The 17031-nt window shown below is 47.0% G+C and overlaps 1 protein-coding gene across 3 annotated transcripts in view; it reads right to left on the bottom strand.

The window, feature by feature from the left end:
* Positions 1-17031, bottom strand: part of LOC141085429 (cell adhesion molecule CEACAM8-like) — a 191576-nt gene that overhangs the window by 35451 nt on the left and 139094 nt on the right. For all 3 annotated transcript variants that reach the window (XM_073570788.1, XM_073570789.1, XM_073570790.1), the window contains one exon: positions 11113-11235. In XM_073570788.1, coding sequence (XP_073426889.1) covers positions 11113-11235 — 123 coding nt within the window. The remainder of the gene's footprint in view (positions 1-11112; positions 11236-17031) is intronic.

Here is a 17031-nt window from a genome sequence, read left to right as displayed (position 1 = left end):
AGGTGAAAGACCGCATTGTCCATGCACTCAAGCCATCAGTGAGTGGAAAGGTGCACCTCACAACTGATGCATGGTCCAGTAGGCATGGCCAGGGCCGTTACGTGTCCATCACTGTGCACTGAGTTAATGTGGTGGATGCAGGGTCCACAGGGGACAGCGGTGGTGGCACAGTGCTGCCTAGCCCAAGGTATAGGAAACAGTTGGCTGTAGGCGTTCAACCCTCCTCCTCCTCCTCCAGAAGAGAAAGCTGGTCCACAGAGCGCAGTCGCACGAGCACTGCATCCGCAGTTGACAGTGTTGCAAACGAGGTGTCCCCCTATCGATCAGCTAGTGGAAAGCGTCAGCAGGCTGTGTTGCAGATGATGTGTTTGGGCGACAGACACACCGCAGAGGTACTGGCCGACTACTTTCAGCGACAAACTGAGTCATGGCTGGGCAGTGTACATCTTGAGGCAGGCAAGGTAGTTAGTGATAACGGCTGGAATTTTGTGGCAGCCATAGCCCTTTCAAAACTCAGACACATACCTTGCTTGTCTCACATCTTGAACCTGGTGATGCAGTGCTTCCTCACTAATTATCCGGATTTAACAGGCCTGCTCCTTAAGGTTCGAAGACTGTGCTCGCATATCTGCCGGTCGCCGGTACACTCCAGTCGTATGCAGAAGTTGCAGCGATTGCTCCACCTTCCCAAGCACCGCCTAATTATCGACGTTGCACTTGCAACAAGGTGGAACTCCACCCTGCACATGGTTGAGCGGCTGTGCGAACAAAGGCAGGCCGTAATGCATATGCGGGAGGATACACGGGCAGGCACTTTGAGGGCAGACATGGAGTTGACGGGTGTGCAGTGGTCGAAGCTGAAAGACCTCTGTAAAGTCCTTCAGTGTTTTGAGGAATGCACACGGCTGGTAAGCGCTGACGACGCCATCATAAGCATGAGCATCCCACTTATGCGTCTGCTCATGCATACTTTGACGCACATTAAGGAGCAGGCGTCTGCAGCCGAGGTTGAAGAGGAGGAAGAGGAGGAGGGAAGCCTTGATGACAGTCAGCCATTGTCTGGTCAGGGAACTGTCGTGGACGATGTGGAGGAAGAAGAGGAAGAGGAGGAGGATGATGATGGGGATGATTATTTAGGGGAGGAGGATGCTTCTCATGGGGCAAGAGAAAATGTTGGCTTTGGAAGGTCTGGTACAGGGTTTGTGCATGACTGGAGGGATGTGGATTTGCCAGAAAGTGCTCCTCCAACCAGCACTCGCAGTGCATCATTGACACCGGGAACATTGGCCCACATGTCAGATTATGCCTTGCAGATCCTAAAAAGGGACCCCCGCATTGCCAAAATGATGAACGATGATGACTACTGGTTGGCCAGCTTCCTGGATCCACGCTATAAAGGCAAATTCCAAAACATCATGCCACAGGAGAACATTGACCTAATATTATCTAACAAACAAGCTACTCTGGTAAACCGGTTGGTAGAGGCATTCCCAGCACACAGCAGCGGTGATGGTTCTCACACAAGCCGTAGGGGCCAGGGGCAACTTGGAAGCAGTGTTGGTGGTGGACACATCAGAAGTGGCGTTGGAGACAGGGGTTTCATGACCATGTTGTGGACTGATTTGTCAAGTCCCGCTCACACGACTGGTAATACTGCATCGATGGAAAGTGACAGGAGACAGCACTTGTCAAGTATGGTTACAAACTACTTTTCCTCCCATATCGATGTTCTCCCTCACAGGTCATTCCCATTTGACTATTGGGCAGCTAAACTGGACACCTGGCCTGAATTGGCACAATATGCCTTACAGGAGCTCGCATGCCCAGCTGCAAGTGTGCTATCGGAAAGAGTCTTCAGTGCTGCTGGATCAATCCTGACAGAAAAAAGGACCCATCTGTCGACCCAAAATGTGGATGATCTAACCTTCATTAAAATGAACCATGCATGGGTTTCGAAGGATTTTGTCCCACCTTACCCAGATGACACACAGGTTGCCAGAAAAATTGTTTTCTTTGGTCTGCCTGTTCCTGGGACTTGACCAATTTCGCCTTTAGCAGCAGGTGAATGTCCCACATCAACATATGCCATTTTGTAAACCTCCCTAACTGGGCAGCCTCCTCCCCCCAATGGCCGGGGTCACCACCGAGCGCACGCAACCGTGTGAGTGCCGTTGCCCTGGACAGGTGGGTAGGCCGACTCTTGGGCGCGGGCACTGGCACAGGGTCCCTCATAGTGCAATCAAGTGTCTCTGACGGTGGTGGTGCACACCTGCCGTCAGACACACCGCCGTACTATAAGTGGCCCAGTGCCAGTGCCGACGCCCACGAGTGGGCCCCCCTTGCTTGGGCAGGGCCCCAGCATTTGCAATGTTTACCTCTCCCTGCTCCTCCGTTGTGTAGTCTGGGCTGTCAAATCCATCACTGGGACTGGCACTTCAAATTTGGTGAACTGATAGAAGATGATGGTTAAGACGTAGCTATGCCCTGTCCCGATGGCCGGGATCCAGCTTCAGATGATCAATGGCTTCCATTTCCTATGGACGTCGACTCACAATGAGATGCAGTGGTGGTTTCTCATCAGCTTTAACAGTTGTCCTACCCACAGACGTGTGACATTCCAGCGCTCATTTTTAAATGTGCCCTCCCTCTCATGCCAATCTAATTAAATTGCCTACGGCCTGTGACGTCTGTGTTTTGCACTCCAAAGTTACGTGACAGATCACGATAGGCAGTGAGCACCATGTTTACATCTCTCACTGTGATCAAAATTGGATGGATATGAGTAGCGGCGATGGGATCAACGGTACTGCAATACAGAAACACTTTCTTCACAAAGAAAGGTTTTTGCTGTGTCCACACACTAATTAATTGAGGGTCAGCATCGCCTCTGAGAATTGTGACGGAAGTTGTTCCCGTGAATAGTAATTCGCAGATTTCTGCAATCACTAGACTTTAGGTAAATAATTGTATGCATCTAATTTCCTATTGCAGAGAGTCTGGGTTGTCTTACTGAGACAGAAATATAAATGAAGATTTAAAAATACCACCAAAAGTGTATCATGGTGTACGCTTGAAATACATTTCCTTTTTTCTAGTTTTTAGATTGTTGTGTAATCCATGCAGAGAATACGGAGATTTTAAATGTTTAAACTATGCTCTATATACCTGCTATCCAGTGATAATGTACCCTATCTCAACTTTGTACAATCTGGTCTAATCCATTTTGGCCTGAGACCGTCTGAGCCTGCCTCTTGATCGATACACATAGGTTTTTAATGTGTAAACTATGCAACATATATACGTGTTATCCGGTGAAACTGTACCTTTTATCAACTTTCTCTAATCTTGTAGAATCCATACTGGTCCTGAGAACGGCTGCAGAGCTGTTAAGCAAGCTACAGCACCTGTTGTTTGGACACGTAATGTTTTGCATTTTTTCTGGAATGCCAGTTAGGCCGAAATCAGGAATTGCTGTTGACCTGCACTTACTGGGAAATCATCGTTCACGGCGAATTATTGGAATCCTAGATCCCCATCACTAACGGAGTTCAGCAGGTTATCTGCACCTGTAAGCGACAAAAGCTGGTCCTTTCAGTGTAGCGTGCATGCAGCCCTAGACATGTACGGGAATGCTAGACCTGTTATTGCTCGATCTCACGTGCCAGAGCCTCGCTTATCCCTCTAGTAAGTTTGACGCATACTGCGGGGGCATGCCGGAGTCTCGGTTGTTAACGGAATAAAGCTGAGAAATCGCTAGCACAACTACAAACACACATACCATACCACACACACAATCGACAAAGCTTTCAATGTGTGCATCTTTTTTTGAGGTGGCATGGTTGTGGTTTCCCGGGTGGAGTCCAATTAAGCCGCAGGCTCCACTCCTGGTGGTGCCCTTTAAGACATTCCTTTAAGGTTCAGCTTTGCAATCATACTGCCCCCGGAAAGCAAACACTTTGGCTTCATGGACGCTGTTTGGAGGTTCATGGGAATAACGCCGCCCCATCGCCAGTTGCCATAATTTATTGGTGGGAAGTACGACGGTATATGATCGTGTTCATTTTCAGATTTTGTTTTTTTGGGTTTGGTTTTTACATTTTTTAGTCCAGACTTTCTTGACTTCATAAGGGCATGACAAGCCTTGATCTGTGTCTCCTCCACCTCCTCCTTTTACTCCTCCACCTCTTTTGTAAATGTAGTTGCCCTTTTCCATATGTTATTTTTGGCTTCTGAGCATTTTGTCGGCTTTGGGACACCTTTTAAGGTGTTTTGTAATTGTTTTGTATGTGTTAGTATGTGTTTGTGTTTGCCTGCCATTGTTTTCAGTGTGGTTCGACGAACATTCGATGAACTTGCCTCCTGTGCGACGAACCAAAACACTAGCGGGGTGGCTCAACACTACTCATGATATATAGACGTACATTGTTAATGTTTAAACTATGCTATATATACCTGCTATCTGATGATACTGTACACTTTGTCTACTTTTTATATTCTTGTCTAATCCATACTGAGCCTGGGACTGTCTCTGTGTGACTGATGGAATATATATGGAGATTGACAATTATCCTTGGACTGAATAGAGCTGTACACTTCTGATACAGTACCATATATGTGATGTTATTTTGTGTCTATTTTGTGCTAAATTTGGAAGTTTGGTGGAAGAGGCCGCGGACGTGGGCGTGGGGGGGACAGCTGGTGCTGATGGTGCATCTGCTTTTAGTGGCAAAAGCACAATAGCAGCTAAGGCATGAGGTGTTGAGCCTGCGTCATGGTCTGTCTACGGAACGCCTGGAAGGCTACCTTTTCTGGGAGTAGGTTAACCGTTTTTAAAGCCAGAGCATGAGGAACTGGTTTGGGCTTACATTGCCGAAACAGACTCCAGCAAATATGCCCTCCTCTTCTGAAGTTTCAAAAAATGCAAGGACTGAGTCGTCAAGTGCTGGCTTCTGGTCAGGAAGAACCCCTTTCTTTGTCTCCTGCACCCCCACCCAAAGTGAATGATGCAGCAGGCCACACTTCACTTTAGTCCATGTAGCTCTTTCTATCATACCATGCATGGGTTATCAAGTCAAATCGTGAATTCCCCAGTCCAAGATGAATCTGACATGGAGTGTGGGTGGCCAGGCAGGGCAGTGGGGTTAATCGGTACTAGGACGGTGTCTCCCTGGGATGTGTCACAGTGGTGGTGACCCGTTCCGTGGCCCTGGGCGAACATTCAAAGGGGTGAATTACGTTTATAGGTGAATGACACGTGACGCCACCTGTGGTTTCTGAGTAGATTGACCAGCGCTGCAGTGGCGCTTCTCTGGGACAGAAGTTGTGGTGCAGCTAAGATGTAGAAGCCCTGCACAGGTGTGGCCATTGTCGCAGGGCACATGAAAGAGTTGGTAGATGGTGTGCAGTGCAGGATGTAGCAGAGCCGTGCGCCAGGTGCAGGAGAAAGAGGACAGACACAGTCGTGCAGTTCCTTTACCTGTACTTGGTAAGTGCTATCTAGGACCCAGAGTACAGATGGAGAAGGAGTTGGTCAGCCTGGAAGCCAATTTGGAATTCTCTCTCTGCAGATAGGTAGTGTGGCCTCTGTTCTAACGCTTATCTGAGGTACTCGCAGTGCTGAATTCAATGAAGTTCTCCCTGTTGACTCTCTCTTCGAACTTTCTCGTATTTCAGGCAGCCGTAGCCTTTTCCTTCTGGCTCACACAAATCGCTGCTGGGGCCTCCGAGCCTTAGTTGGGTACAGAGCATTTACAGCTGCTATTTCCTCCGGTTTCTGCTGCAGGAACGTCAGTGTCCCTACAAACTCGGAGACCGGAATCCGGACCATGTGCTCAAGCTAGGAGTGAGCCTTAACTCTGCTCATCCTCCAGCTCCACTTCTCACGTCCACACACTTCCCCTTCCCTTCACAGACTGCCCTAACTTACCTCCTCCCGACCACAGACAGCAGCTCCTCAGCAGTCTGGTTCAGAGGTCTCCCTGCTGGCCTTCAGTGGGAAATGTGTTGTGTGTTAGTTTAACTGCTAGAGAGATCCTTCGTTGCTCCCAAGCATGACATCACACTGCCTCGGAGGAAGGTAATGCCACTGTGGCGACCGTACTCCTGGGGACGCCACAAGTGCACTGAGGCCCAGCCACTGCTAGATGATTCTGCTGGTACATTGACCCAGACAACTACATTCCCCTCGCACTCTACACAGCCTGAATGTGACCCAGATGAAACTCAGGTTACCCTTCCCATACACTGTACCACCTTACACGGTGACAAAAAGGAAGGTGCAGCTGAAAGTGCAGGTTCGGCCCACCCGCCGTCAGACACATCGCCGTACTATGAGGGGCCCTGTGCCAGTGCCGTCGCCAACGAGTGCCCCCCCCTGCTTGCTCTGGATCACAGCACTTGCAAAGTTGAAATACTTACCTCTCCCTGCTCCACCGCCATGACGTCTTCCGCGTTTCCTGACAGTGATAGTCTGATCAGAGAGCGCAATGACATCACGTCTGTACGCCCAGACTAGCACAGGGATTCCCTAGCGAGGAGACTTATTTGAGGAGACTTATTTAATTGTTTTCAATGTTGGGACAGCAATTTTTGGGAGCACTATACTCTGGAGAATGATATATGGGGCCCACCATACACTGGAGCATTCCAAAGGTGGACATCAGACACTGGAGCAGCATTAACAGGGCCCATTATACACTAGAGCATTAGAAATGGGGCCCATTATATAGAGAGCATTATTTGGGCCCATAAGACAGTGCAGCTTCATCCATGGGGACCAACATATACTTTAGCATTATGTGGAGCTCATCATATACTGTTTTAAACATTATATGGGACCAATGATTCTGTATGGTGAAATATATGGACCTCATTACTCTGTATAGCACACTATGCGGTGGCCATAATACTGTATGGAGTAAGATACTGTCTGTTTTTGGAGCTATTGGAGAATTTAAAATGGATATCAGTCATGAGATGTAAAAAGTGAAGTATTTTTCATTGCACTATACCGCTATTTCTCTGCCGTATCGGAGCATCATGAGTTGTGGTATGTGTTAAAGGGGCGCTCTTTGGCCCAGGGCACATGAAAACCTGGAGCCAGTCCTACCCCCCCCCCACAAATTTAGCCAAATAACCCCCATTTTTCAGTGCGTAACTAGTATTATGAAGTAAATTAAGGTTGAAAAGCTTCAGTAATAAGATTTGATGTTTTTGGCATTCAAAAGGGCACTGTAGGTGTGTTTCCTGGCCTCCACTCCCTGCCGACTTTGCTTCCCCATTGACTTGCATTGGGTTTCGTGTTTCAGTCGGCCTTCGACTTTTCACAAAAATTGTCCGATTTCGTTCGACCCGACTTTTGCGAAAGTCGGGTTTCATGAAACCCGACTCGACCCAAAAAAAGGCAAAGTCGCTCAACTCTAGTGACCGGCTTCCTCTGCCTGTAGACACATTGCGCATCTACTGCCGGGATCAGCCAAACGATTCACTGCGCCTGCGTGGAATTCGCACAGGCGCAGTGCCATGGTGTTTCCGCTGGTGGTACCGCACAAGAGGTTGTGTGAGAATGTGAGTGTGAGAATCTGAGTGTGTGTGTGGTGCGACAGTATTCCGCTGGTGGTACCGCACAATAGGTTGGTACCAGCAACAGTTTTCATATTGAGACACCCATCACTTGAGGTGTCCCAATATGGCGGTCACTGAACTTCCTCCACTTTGAATTCTGGGATACAGTCAGGGCCGCCATCAGGGCATTACTGCTCTTACTGCTGTATGGGGCCTGGTGAACAGCAGTACAGAAGGGGGCCCTCAGGTCAGGGGCCCCGCTCCTGTGCTTCTAGTCATCGGGCCCCAAGTGTGGTGTGCTGCGGCTGAAGCGGTGAAGGACCTGTGGTGCTGGCATCGTCATGTGATCAGGGGCGGAGCTGACCACAGGCCTTCACCATTGATCAGCTCAGCCCCCTGATCACATGACGATGATGTCACCATAGGTTCTTCAGCAGATCACACAGAAGCAGTTGCATCTTTGCCGCAGGAGCGCAGCCAGGCAAGAAGAAAGTTTTTTTTTTTTTAAATTTAATTATTGAAAGCGGCCAATATGTTTCCCCTGCAGGATGGAGACACATGAACCTTGTGTCTCCATCCTGCCTGGGCAGATTGGATTCACGGGGAGCAGGATGGAGACGGGCAGGATTGGAGACAAACTGGGGGCAGGAGATGGAGATGGGGCAGGATTGGAGATACACGGGGCAGGATTAGAGATACAGGGGGCTGGATTGGAGATACTGGGGGCAGGATTGGAGATAGTGGGGGCAGGATTGGAGATACTGGGGGCAGGATTGGAGATACTGGGGGCATGATTGGAGATACTGGGGGCAGGATTGGAGATACAGGGGACAGGATTGGGGATACTGGGGGCAGGATTGGGGATACTGGGGGCATGATTGGGGATACTGGGGGCATGATTGGGGATACTGGGGGCAGGATTGGAAATACTGGGGGCAGGATTGGAGATACAGGGGTCATGATTGGAGATACAGGGGTCATGATTGGAGATACAGGGGGCAGGATTGGAGATACAGGGGGCAGGATTGGAGATACTGGGGGCATTATTGGATATATGGGGGGGCAGGATTGGAGATACGAGGGGCAGGATTGGAGATACGGGGGTGAGATTGGAGATAGGGGGATGGGATTGGAGATACTGGGGGCAGGATTGGAGATAGTGGGGGCAGGATTGGAGATACAGGGGGTAGGATTGAAGATACAGGTGGCAGGATTGGAGATACAGGGGGCATGATTGGAGATACTGGGGGCATGATTGGAGATACTGGGGGCATGATTGGAGATACTGGGGGCAGGATTGGAGATACTGGGGCAGGATTGGAGATATTGGGGCAGGATTGGAGACACTGGAAGCAGGATTGGAGATACAGGGGGCATGAAAGGAGACACTGGGGGCATGCTGGGAGATACAGGGGGCATTATTGGAGACACTGGGGGCATGATTTGAAATACAGGGGGCATGATTGGAGATACAGGGGGCAGGATTGGAGATACAGGGGGCATGATTGGCGATACAGGGGGCAGGCTTTCAGGCACTGGGGCATGATTGGAGATACGGGGCATGATTGGAGATACAGGGGCATGATTGGAGACACAGGGGGCAGAATGGAGACACGGGGCATGATTGGAGACACAGGGGGCAGAATGGAGATACGGAGCATGATTGGGGACACAGGGAAGAATGGATCTATGGGGCATGATTGGAGACACTGGGAGCAAAATGGAGATATAGGGCATTATTGGAGACACTGAACTAAGTACAGATTTCCTGTGTATAATGGCACCTATGGTGATAGTATTGTGTTTTTTTTTATTACTGATCAGTATTGTAGTATTCATTCGCTATGTGGTGGTAATATGTGGTCTGGACATGGTGTTGCGGTATTTGTCCCTTGCATGTGCTATTATTTGGTCACTTTGTGGTGGTAATATGTGGTCTGGACATTTTGTGATGGTTAGGGATGAGCGAGTACTGTAGTATTCGGACTCGCTGTACTCGTTACGAGTACCTCCTAATACTCTGGTACTCGTAATGAGTACCGAGTCCAATGAAAGTCTATGGGAAATGCGCGGGGACTGTGATGGACTGGGCGGGGACTGTGCGGGGACTGTGCCAGGCTATGCGGGACTGTGCTGGCCTGTGCGGGGACTGTGCCAGGCTATGCGGGACTGTGCTGGCCTGTGCGGGGACTGTGCCGGACTGTGTGGGACTGTGCCGGGTTGTGCGGGACTGTGCTGGCCTGTGCGAAGACTGTGCCATGCTGTGCAGGACTGTGCAGGGCTTTGCAGGTACTGTGCAGGACTGTGCTGAGCTGTGGGGGACTGTGGTGGGCCGTGCTGGGCTGTTCGGGGACTGTGCCGTGCTGGGCGGGACTGTGCGGGGACTGTGTGGGCTGTTGCGAATATTGCGAGGTGAGTAGAGAAATACTCGCGAGGATTCGAGTACCGCGAGTACCGCATTACTCACCGAGTACCGAATCCTCACGAGTATGCTCGCTCATCCCTAGTGATGGTATTTGTTCCTTTGTATGTGGAATTATAGGTTATTATGTGGTGGTATTATATGGTTTGGTCATGGTACGGTGGAATTTGTCCCCTGTATGTGATATTATTGTTCATCTTAAAAATTGAAAAATAAATAAAAAAATACCTAAATTGTATTGCACATTTTAACAAATGTTTAATAGGTTACAGTAGAGTAGAGCTCGGCCAAAAGTGTCTACCGTGTTGTGGTGGCGGCTTAAAAAAATCTTTTTGGCCAAAACAAAAGCTGCCGGCTATATGTGTGATCTGGTGATGGGAACTGTTAATGTGTGACGGATGAGAAGTGGAGTTTTTCCAAGAGAGAGCAGTGGGACTGTGGACAGTTCAAGGGGTGGAGGCGGGGCTGGGGTGCAGCCTGGGCGGAATCTCTAGAGGGCCCCAAAAAATTTGCCAGTATGGGGCCCCGACATTCCTAGTGGCAGCCCTGGATACGGTGACATCTGGACAGAGCAGGAAATGAAAACATTACAAGGCAATTATATAAATAGATGATTGTCCAACTAACAGCATCCTATATGTGATAGTCCCTCACACCCCCCCAAAAATGAAAAAAAGCTCTATACTCACCTAATCCAGACACCTCATCCTCTGTAGCATCTGACTCTTCTTCTAGTCATTCTCGCAGTGGATGCTGGTGGTGCGATGCAATGATGTCATTGCACCACCGACATCCCCTGTTTGTGCTGGCCACTGGCATGTCACAGACAGAAGGGACACCCGCGACCTGTCGGAGCCAGCAACTTTGTGCTCAGTCCTAACTGTTAACAGTATGGGTGTCTTGGGGATGCAGATTTTGATAACAATGTAGCAGACAAAGCGGCCCACTACCAGACAGGCCCTTCTGGCATTTGCCAGAATTGCCAGATGGTCAGTTTGGCCCTGACTGATAGTCTGCAGAAGGTCCATGTGCTTGTCATCACTGATCAGCATAATCCTTTGATGACAAGTAATTATTGGTAATTACTTCCTCTCTTTATATAAATATATGCCAGTATTTTTTCTTACCATTTCTCCTATTTGTCAATTTCCTTTGCAAGTAGAAACATGAAATGATATGTAGTACAACGCTTAAGATTAGACCAAAGACAAGTCCAAGTATAAGTCCAGTGGGCTCTTCACATATCAGCACTATAATTGAAAAAGCAAAAGAAGAAATAAATAAGAATACATTATATGAAAAAAAAAAACAAAAAGAGAAAAAAAAACACCAAGTATGGTAAGAAAGTCAATGGAGGGAACAAGCAAAATTGTTAAAAATAAAACAAATTAAGAAAAATAATATTAAAAAGCCTTTATTAAAAAGTGTGGCACATAGAGAAAAAACTCAAAAATGTCTATAGATAAAATTAATGACATATCATCAGAAATATATATAAAAAAATTATAATAATAAAACCACAAAGGGCCATCAGCACAGAATAAATAAATGAATATATATTATAAATTAATAAGATGTAAAATGTAATATAGCACCACCTAGGGGATAAAGCGTGCAATAATATAATACAAAATAAGAATAAATCCCCTGACGCGTTTCAGATAGATATCCTTCATCAGGTATCCTGACGAAGGATATCTATCCCAAACGCGTGTCGGGGGCACGTTCTGTTCCACAATTGACCGCCATAAGTTGATTCCAGGTAATCATGTTCTATTAGGTTTTTTCCTTTTTGACTTTATTTACTTGCCCAGTTTGGACTCATATACCTGCTTTATTGATTATTTTCTATTTTGGCTGTGTCCATTTTACTTACCTGGTTCATTCATTAGTATTTATTATTTTTTTTGCTACCTTGGATTTATTCTTATTTTGTATTATTATATTATTGCATGCTTTATCCCCTAGGTGGTGCTATATTACATTTTACATCTTATTAATTTATAATATATATTCATTTATTTATTCTGTGCTGGCGGCCCTTTGTGGTTTTATTATTATTATTATTATTTTATATATATTTCTGATGATATGTTATTAATTTTATTTATGGACATTTTTGAGTTTTATCTCTATGTGCCACACTTTTTAATAAAGGCTTTTTTAATATTATTTTTCTTCTTAATTTGTTTTATTTAAAACAATTTTGCTTGTTCCCTCCATTGACCTTTCCATACTTGGTGTTTTTTTTCTCTCGGTTTAGTCCCGAATGGACTGCCATTCATTTTTGGATGTCAGTTTACTACCTAATATTTTACCATATTTTATAACTTTTTTATTATATATTCTATTTATTTGGTAATATACGTCCTTATGTATTTAAATGAAAAAAAAAAACAATTAAGACACACATCATAATCATTGAATTTAAATTTTTCTTTCAGTCCATTACCACATGGCGTAGGATAAGAAGCCAAACCAAGCACTACACTTGCATTCACGTTTTTCAGGGTGTTTGCCCCTGATCAGTTTAAATGGCAGGGCTCGTTGAAAGGTCAATATTGAGTTTTAGGATAGGGCTGATGATTGATACATTGCTTTATCATGTAAAGGTGGAGAAGTTGTTGAACATCTTCTCTGAAAGCTTCTTATTTATTATCTTGTGTGACCTGTATATTATTGTGTATGTTATCCTCATGTAGGCTGCAGATTTCCTGTATTCAGGGTTGACAGGGTTAACTGTAAGGCCAGTCCATGGTTTGGAGAGGAGTAAGTGGGCACCACTGTTAGTACCATGCCAGGGATCTGCTCTGACAGGCAGGGTCTCCGGCGTGTCACTTCACTCACCCGTGTTGCGGTCAGTTCTTCCCTTCCCATGCTCTGCATACTTACAGTCGGTCCTTTAGCCATGTCCTTAGGGGATGCGCGCGTGCACTCCCACCCTCTTAAAGGGTCAGCGCATGCACTTGCAATTTCCTGCCCAGCCAATAGCCAATGTATATATTGCTTCCTCCCTTGAGCAACCTTGCAGTCTATGTTGTGTAAGGTCTTGTGCAAATCCTGCCCACTGCATTTTTGCGCAAATCCTGCCCGATGCACTCTGAAGCAGATCCTGCCTGGTGCACTCTGATACAAAACCCACCTGCCACACTCCGGTGCGAACTCTGTCTGCTGCTCCATCCAGTCTGTCCTCTGGGTCCCTATCAGTATGTCTTTGGAAGTTGGGAGGAAACCGGAGTAACCATGCAAACACAGGGGGGGGGGGGCACATACAAACTCCTTGCAGATATTGTCCTTGGTGCTAACTACTGAGCCACCGTGCCGCACCATTAGTAATATCCTTCAGTCTCAAGTGACTATGGAGGCTTTTCTCCTCTAGCAGGCAAATTGGGGCACCTAGTGGAAGAGTAATAGTGTTTGCCAAACCTGGAGGTTTTAGTGAAGGAATACGGAATCAGCCAGGCTGGGACACGTCTAAAAAGTATAGAACCTAGAAGAGCTCCCTTAAATATTCCACAGAGTAGTGCACTTGGTGAAGAGATCACAGTGAGACACATCAACCCGTGTGGACCTGTATTAGGAAGATGGAGGTCCTCAACGTAACTTATTATACTTCAGCAATCTTCTTTCCAAGTTATGTGCCGCCATCCATTACCAAAATCTTTGGGCCTCTGTCATGCAATGCAGATGAAGAATTCAAGTGTTTTATCTTCTTCATGTCATACATAGTTTCAATATCAAATGAACAAGGGTTATTCTTATTAATATTGTCTGGCTCATTTTTAATGATAACAAAGGGTTCACATTTGCTGCAAGATAGGGCAGCTGGCAGTCTGAGAGTGATAGCAATTAAAGCAAACGAATACACACACACCCAGGGACCCCTGTATACAGTGTTTAACATGCACAAGGTACACATTGGCCAGTGAGTAACCTTAAAATAATATGTCCAGTGGGGAAAATAAGTAATTAATACATTGTTGATTTTGCACGTTTTCCCTCCTACAAAGAATGGAGAGGTCTGTAATTTTTATTGTAGGAACATTTGAAATGTGAGAGACAGAATCTAAAAATAAAAACCACATTTTATGATTTTTAAATAATTATATTGCACTTTATTGTATGAAATAAGTACTTGATCACTGACCAACCAACAAGAATCCTGTCTCTTACAGACCTGTTAGTATTTCTTAAGAAGCCCTTCTACTCTGCACTCATTGCCTGTATTAATTGCACCAGTTTTAACTCCTTACCTATATAAAGGACTTGTCCACAAACTCTATCTATTAAATTCCAACCTCCCCACTATGGCCAAAATCAAAGAGCTGTCTAAGGACACCAGGTACAAAATTGTAGATGTGCACTTGGCTGGGATGGGTTACAGGACAATAGGCAAGCATGTCAGGAATCTGCCCAGAACTATATGAGAGGATATTGTTGTGAACTCATTTTCTGGTCTGCCTCTGGTTTCTGGTGAGGGAGCTGGCTGTGTTGACAGAGGAGTCGTGAGTTTTCTTTCTGGGCTCCCTTTGGTGGTGGCAGGAGGTAATGAAGCTGATCTAATTAACAGAGCCCTGCCACCTGATAATGAGGACGAGGATTGGACATCTGGAGTCTATGACTGGATTTAAGACAGCCGACTCCCTTTTCCCATGCTGGTGATTTTTTCCTGCCTCCTGAGGTTCTAGTTTCCAGTTCAGTTCCTTCCTTCTCAAGCTAAGTGTTCTCTGCTATTGTTCATACTTGATTTGTTTTGGTCTGTTCAGTTTTTGTGTGGTTAGCCAGCCCCGGCTGGGGCTGTGCTGAATTTCCATTCTTATGTCACTGTATGTGCCAGTTTGCTTTTTGTCCCTTATTAAATTGGCCTCTTTTTGCTCTGCTCTCAGAATATACCAGAGTGCTGATATAGTGGGTGAAGTCTAGTGACTTCAGGGTTTTTTGCTATCAGAAGTGTTGGACATTTTTGCAGGGTTTTTTGGCGTGATTGCAGACAATATCTTTCCTTTCCTGCCCTTTCTAGTTAGTGTGGGCCCCATCATTTGCTCAGCCTATTTTCCTACCTGTATTTGTGTTTTCATCTTGTCTCACTGTCAATACATGTGTGGGGGCTCTCTATTCCTTTGGGGTCTGCTCTGGGGCAGTTTAGATTTCCCCTTTTCTTGCTTTAGGCTTATTTAGTCATCTGGCTGTGACAAGTCATCTAGAATCATTGTAGGTACGCTCCACGGCTACTGCTAGTTGTGTGGTTAGGATCAGCGGTCTGCAATCCGCTTAGTTGCCAACCTCTCTGGTGTTCTGTGACTTGGCTTGGTCTTGTTTTCCTCCTCGGTGACCCAATCATAACAGGATATTGTCACGTCTCCATCAGATTTGGGGCCTGCTGTTCCGGTCGCAGCCACTAGGAGGCGCCGGGTCGCCACCTCGCCGTCAGACTCTGGGACGGCTGTTCCTGCCTCGGCCACTGGGAGGCGCCGTGGTTCTATTACGTCGCCGTCAGACTCAGGGCCTATGGTCCCAGCTTTAGCCACTAGGAGGCGCCGGTCTGTCACGTCACCGTTGGATTCGAGGCCTGCTGTTCCGGTCACGGCCACTAGGAGGCGCCAGACCGCCACTTCACTGTCAGACTCGGGGACGGCTGTTCCTGCCTCGGCCACTGGGAGGCGCCGTGGTCCGCCCGTGAGTTATGGTGGTGACAGAGAAGTGGCTCCTGCGCAGGCATCTGGTGGGCGCAGGCTCCGCCCCTCTGTCAGTCATCAGGGGGTTACTGCAACTCCATCTGGCCTGGTCCTGGGGGCGGCCCTGATGACATCACCAGTCCAGGAACCTGTGAGGGATGACCTGATCCCTCAAATACCTTGGGACTGGTCTTGCAAGCCGCCGGATATATTCTTGGTTCCCCTGTGTGTTACTTAGTGATTGATTTCTGTTTGACTCTGACCTCAGCCTGGATTTCTGACCCCTCTTTTGCCTGACGATTCTGTACTTCTGCTACTCTCCTGGTTTGTGACCTTGGCCTGGATATTCTGACTCTGCTACTTCCTAACGATTCTGTACCTCTGCTGCCCTCCTGGTTTTTGACTCTGACCTTGGCCTGAAATTGACTCTGCTATTGCCTGCCGTTTTTGAACTTCACTCTGACGACCGTCCTGCTCTGGCCGCTGCTCCTATTCAGACAGTACCTCCTGGGCTCTGTTGTAAATCCAGATCCCTGTATAGGGGTAAAGGGTATCAGTGTTTCTCGGGGTGTTGCCTGGCTGCAGCCCAGAACCGCAGACGGACGTTACATTATATCTGGCCATAAAATTAACTGCTTCTTGTGTATATACCCAACATATACAAAAGCAGTCTCCCTGAACTTTTTTTTTTTTTTTCTTCTGACTGAGCTGATTGTTGGCCTGAACACCTGTTGCAGTGCACAGCCTGGAAGAGCTCTCTCATTTTCTTGGACAACTATGCGGCAGTCTGGAGTCTTCAGGGAGAGAGCTGCACCTCAGAGATCCATGCTCCTGGCACGTCGGCCTCTGGGCAACTACTCTGGCTATGGTTGCCCAGGGGCTCAGGTATTGCCCGCAGATGCGGCTAAAGTTTTATTACCCATTTCAGTTTCATGTGGTCAGAAATCGCTGTGTTTAAACGTGTATGTGGATAGTGGCTCTGAAGGAAATTTTATGGATTCCTTGACTGCTAGGAATCTGGGTGTAACTCTACTAAAACTTAATGCCCCTATTAAAACCACGGCTATTAATGGCACGTCCATTATTCAGGAGGGGGTTAAGTTTGTTACTGCCAAGGTTGCTATGTCTGTGGGAGCCTTACACACTGAGCTGGTGTCATTTTTTGTGATGGACAATTTAACCTCTGCAGTTATTCTGGGTATGCCATGGCTACGCCAGCACAATCCTGTCATCGACTGGCACTTGGGTGACGTTGTACGCTGGAGCCCACAGTGTCAGAAAAATTGCATATCCTTGGCAGTAAACCAAGTTAAGGTTAAAACCCCCCACATACCGTTTGCTTTCAGAGATTTTGAGGATGTCTTTTCTATT

Source organism: Dendrobates tinctorius, unplaced genomic scaffold (assembly GCF_039654945.1).
Source record: "Dendrobates tinctorius isolate UK_male_01 unplaced genomic scaffold, ASM3965494v1 ptg000028l, whole genome shotgun sequence".
Classification (NCBI taxonomy): domain Eukaryota; kingdom Metazoa; phylum Chordata; class Amphibia; order Anura; family Dendrobatidae; genus Dendrobates; species Dendrobates tinctorius.
This window is presented reverse-complemented; position numbering and strand designations above follow the sequence as displayed.